Source organism: Trichoderma harzianum, assembly GCF_003025095.1.
Source record: "Trichoderma harzianum CBS 226.95 unplaced genomic scaffold M431scaffold_15, whole genome shotgun sequence".
In the NCBI taxonomy this organism is placed as follows: domain Eukaryota; kingdom Fungi; phylum Ascomycota; class Sordariomycetes; order Hypocreales; family Hypocreaceae; genus Trichoderma; species Trichoderma harzianum.
The window spans coordinates 876910-881351 of NW_020209263.1; the positions used below are offsets into that span (position 1 = coordinate 876910).

The following is a 4442-nucleotide window of genomic DNA, read 5'->3' on the forward strand; positions in this document are numbered from 1 at the left end:
ATTACAAGAGGCCTATAGAACATTGACATCTCCATCCAGAGTCTCCTGATGCGTTAGAAAGAGAATGACAGTATCAAATACCTGTAGATATAAGCAATTAGCTGGGGCGTATATGGGGCAGAATAGTCAAAAAAGTGGAAAAGGGGGGCCAACAAAACTGACGTGACGAGACACATGGCGCCCTCCAAGTAATCGCTTTTGCCGTCTCGGCATAGCTCGGCTACTAGTAATGTGCCAAGGAAGATGGAAATCGTCTCCAAAGTAGGGAAATGCAAAGTCATGGGAGGGCTGGATTGAGCTACCCATGAGAAGAGGACCAACGCAGGCGTAATGAACAAGGCGACATTCATGCTTCGGCCGATTGCAAATTCGAGAGCCGTCGTCATGTGGTTGTTATATGCGGCTACGATGGCTTCAATTCGACCTGGTCCGTCGGTTGCCAGCGGTAAGAAGACAAAACTAACAGCTCTGCTGCTGATGAAGCGGGAATCGGTCACTGAGCTCAAGGTACGCATGAGGAAGTAGGAAGACATCGAAGCCAGACCCAAAACGGAGATGAGAAGAATGCCTTCAACGATTCCAAACAGTATTCGACTTATATCGGAGCTGTCAGCCAGGACAGGCGGTGTGACTTCTAGGAATAGCTGGCGATGTGATCTCCATCGGTAGTGCTGGTATATAACGAAGAGAAATAGTAGGGCTAGGGATACTGAATGCGACATTCGCACCAAATTGTCTTCACAGTCAGGATCGGCTCTGCAGTGCATCTCAGAGATCGCAGACGGAACAACTAGAGAGGTCGACGCAACTATCATAAGAGAAGATGCTGTCGTAGCAAAAGCGGCGTTAAATATGAGCTCGCGGTTGTGAATGCTGCCAACCAAGAAACACCATCCCACAACCTTTTCGCGTATTAATACTTGGAAGTGGAGAGGGCATTGATGGCACTTACGAGAAGCAGGTTGGCCAAGACGCTTCCAAGGATACAGGATTGTGCAATATGAGCAGCGCCGTGCTGGATGGCGGCAATTCCTACCTGATCGCTGGTGAGCACTTACATACTTAGCGAACATCACCGTTTGCAGAAATACATACAATTAACAAAGGTGCATTATCCAGTATCGCGTGTAAGAATCCCCCTCCCATTGGGCCTAACATGGATGACAACTGGCGGATCTTCCGAAGATTTAATTTTGAGAGCGGGATGATGGCCAAGAAATTGAACCAAAAGATGAGCTCTGGGCTTCTATTCTGGACACCATATGTTATCCCCAAAGGGATGAAGACCAGAAGTAGATTGGAGTAGCTGCCAGGGGTGAGCAATTTTAATACGATCCGAAGATCTCGACGGCATGTGTCGGAGCCTCGTAAGAGAGGAGATTGCTCGTCAACATCTTCGCTGATGACTGGAGCCGGCAGTGTGGCGGCCGAATATCTGACATTAGACGAGGAATTCTCCATGCCCTTTGATGTACGATATAAGGTATCCCTTTGTGTCAACCCATGGTGTTTTTGCAGGTCGGATTGTGTCGTGGGTTGAGGCACAAGACCTGATCTTCACCCGTGGTTATGAATCAACGCCATTGGGTGAGTGGCGTGAGGCGGGGAGAATTGAGTTTACCATGGTTTCCCATTACATTGGCTTTTGCCATCAACGAACGACGGGTTTCTCATGTTAGCTTTAGCATGAACTGTCACTCACTGATTGACCCAATAGTGCGATTGGCTGGAATTTTGATCGAGGCTGAATCCGGCGTCCAGCCAACTCTCTCCCCGCATTGTCAAAAGTGCATTCGTGAAGCTGTGAGAGCTTCGCCAATCCCACCCGAGTCCAAAAATCAGTCAACTTGAACGCCTCGGAGGGAGCGGATTTCGTGATCATTGCATTGTAAACATGAGAATCACACATCACGATGACAGATTCCGATAATACTATAATAATCCATACATTGTTAGAGAATATGCCCAATATTCGTAACTTCATCTATTACGCGTGACGTCACTGAGGCTTGAAACCATGGCGAGGCCATTGAAATAAAGTTTCATCTTTTCAGCTGTATTTATAAAGACGATGAAGTTCTCCATGTGACGAAATTTTGCAAAAACAAAATCTTACCTGGTATTCCTGACAGAAAAACGGTCAAGGGCCACTATGGATATCTGGGGTTTTGAAGACCTAGGAATCATATCTGATTTCGAGGAAGAGGAAGAAGCGAACGAATCATGTCCTGGAAACTGGATGAAAACTACTATGCCAGCATCTCATAGAGATGGCGACAGGCCTCATCCTCCATGGGAAGGGCACCGAGACAAACTTGTCGGCATTGTGGATATGGGAAGGTAAGCCATCGTCGCTATCAGGCTCCTACAGTCCGTGTGCTAATAATTGCAATGCATCTGTAGTAACGGCATTCGCTTTTCGATCACGGATTTATCTGCTGGGTTGGCGCGTATTCTACCGACAGTGTTGACCTATCGATCGGGTATATCACTTTACGATTCCCAATATGATCCTGAGACGGGGGAACAGATTCCCATCCCAGACGATGTTATCGCCGACGTGGTTACACTCTTTAATCGTTTTCTCATTGTCTGCCATGATATGGGAGTTGACAAAAAGAATATCCATATTGTTGCAACAGAGGCGACCCGCAAGGCTCTCAATTCGGCCCAGTTTATAGAGGTTGTCAAGGAAAAGACTGGACTGTCTATCGAGATGCTGCCCAAGGAAATTGAGGGCCAGATCGGAGCGTTGGGTATTGCGAGCGGATTCACCAAACTGTCTGGCCTTGTGATGGATCTAGGAGGTGGCAGCACCCAAATCACTTGGATGGTCAGCCAAGGCGGTCATATCAGAATCAGCCCGCTCGGGAGCTTTAGTTTCCCGTATGGCGCGGCTGCTCTATCCAGACAGCTTCGTGATCTGCGGAAGGGCAAGAAGAAAGACGAAGGGGAAGAAGCTGTTGCTCGATTTCGAGAGGAAATGATTCAAGAATTCAGAGACGCATATGATCATTTGCAAATCCCCGAAACTATGATTGAAAAGGCCAAAGAACAGGGAGGCTTTCGTATCTACCTGTCTGGCGGTGGGTTCCGAGGCTGGGGCTATCTGCTGCTATATCTCAATCAGTCCCACGGCAAGCATTATCCAATCTCTGTTATCAATGGATACACAGTTGGTAGAGAACAATTCGAAGACACAGATACTGTGAAACAGATTGCAAAGGCGGCAAAAGATGTCTTCCGGGTCTCGGATCGCCGCCGGTCACAAGTTCCCGCAGTCGCATTCTTGGTTAATGTCTTGGCTGAAGCTATTCCTCATGGAATCAGAGAGGCTCACTTTTGTCAAGGTGGAGTGCGAGAGGGGTATCTCTTCAGGACTCTGAGTCCCGAGGTCAGAGAACTTTCTCCGCTGTCAGTTGCAACGCAAAATTTTGCGCCGACTTCCTATCGCACTATCCAGGAACTGCTCAAGAGCGCCATCCCGAAACCGTCGAAGAACCAAACAAAGAGGTTTCCCGAAGAATTCGGAGAGCATGTGATTGATTCGTTTGCTAACGTCATGTATGTTCACATGTTCATGTCCAAAGAGACAGCATCAACGACTGCGCTTTACTCAACTAGTGTTGGGATCATGTCGTCTACTCACGGAGTGTCTCACCAAGACCGCGCTAGACTTGCGCTGATGCTCGAATCCCGATATCGTGGAGAATTGCCGCCACGAGAGATGGAATTCCGCGAAGCACTGCGCTCTCTTATTACACCGGAAGAGGTGTGGTGGACTACTTATTTAGGTAGAGTAGGGTACATGATCACCCGACTGTATCCATCTGGAGAAATTGACACTGCGAAGCCCCGGGTTGTATTTTCTGCTGAGTGGTCCTGGACCATGGGGAAGAAGAGGAACAAGGAGGGACTTGTCTTGACACTATCAGTGCAGAAGTTGAAAAATGATCCTGCACACCTTAAGAAGGCTCTGGATGATAACGTCAAAGTGATTCAAAAAGTCGGTAAGAAGAAGCGCTGGATAGGAAAAGACGATCCATGGGGTATGAAAGTCAAGGTAAATGTCGTTGAAGAGGGAATTTTGGAAACTCCAGACTGTTAATGTTGGTTAAGCGAGGGTGATGTATACTAGCTGTATTAGTATTCTGATGATTCATTCATTCACCTTGATCAAGCGTACTTTTACATATGGCACAGATGAACTTTGAACGAACAAATTTAATATGACTAAACTGCTTGTATAGATAAGGAGCAGAATCCTTCTTATAGAATGTAGGAAGTCAACGAATACTCGAGATTCAGCAGAATAGAATGCACTACATAAATGAGTGAATGAGTGCGAAGACAAGAATAGAAGTAAGGAAAGTAAGATAAAGAAATAGAAAGATAGAAAGACAAGAAATCTAAAATCCCTTCACATCCAAACTCATAGCCAT

The 4442-nt window shown here is 46.8% G+C and overlaps 2 protein-coding genes across 2 annotated transcripts; one reads left to right on the forward strand and one right to left on the reverse strand.

Annotated features, from left to right (window-relative positions):
* Positions 1-53: 53 nt before the first annotated feature.
* On the reverse strand, positions 54-1461 carry M431DRAFT_96168 (hypothetical protein; the record flags this gene model as incomplete). The annotated part of the gene is made up of 3 exons (XM_024924795.1): positions 54-902; positions 953-1036; positions 1096-1461. The coding sequence occupies 3 exons, from the start codon at positions 1459-1461 to the stop codon at positions 54-56; spliced, it is 1299 nt and encodes a 432-aa protein (XP_024769969.1).
* Positions 1462-2152: 691 nt separating this feature from the next.
* Positions 2153-4108, forward strand: M431DRAFT_95772 (hypothetical protein; the record flags this gene model as incomplete). Its single annotated transcript, XM_024924738.1, has 2 exons — positions 2153-2340; positions 2404-4108. 2 exons carry the CDS (start codon positions 2153-2155, stop codon positions 4106-4108), a joined length of 1893 nt encoding a protein of 630 aa, XP_024769970.1.
* Between the last annotated feature and the right edge of the window lie 334 nt (positions 4109-4442).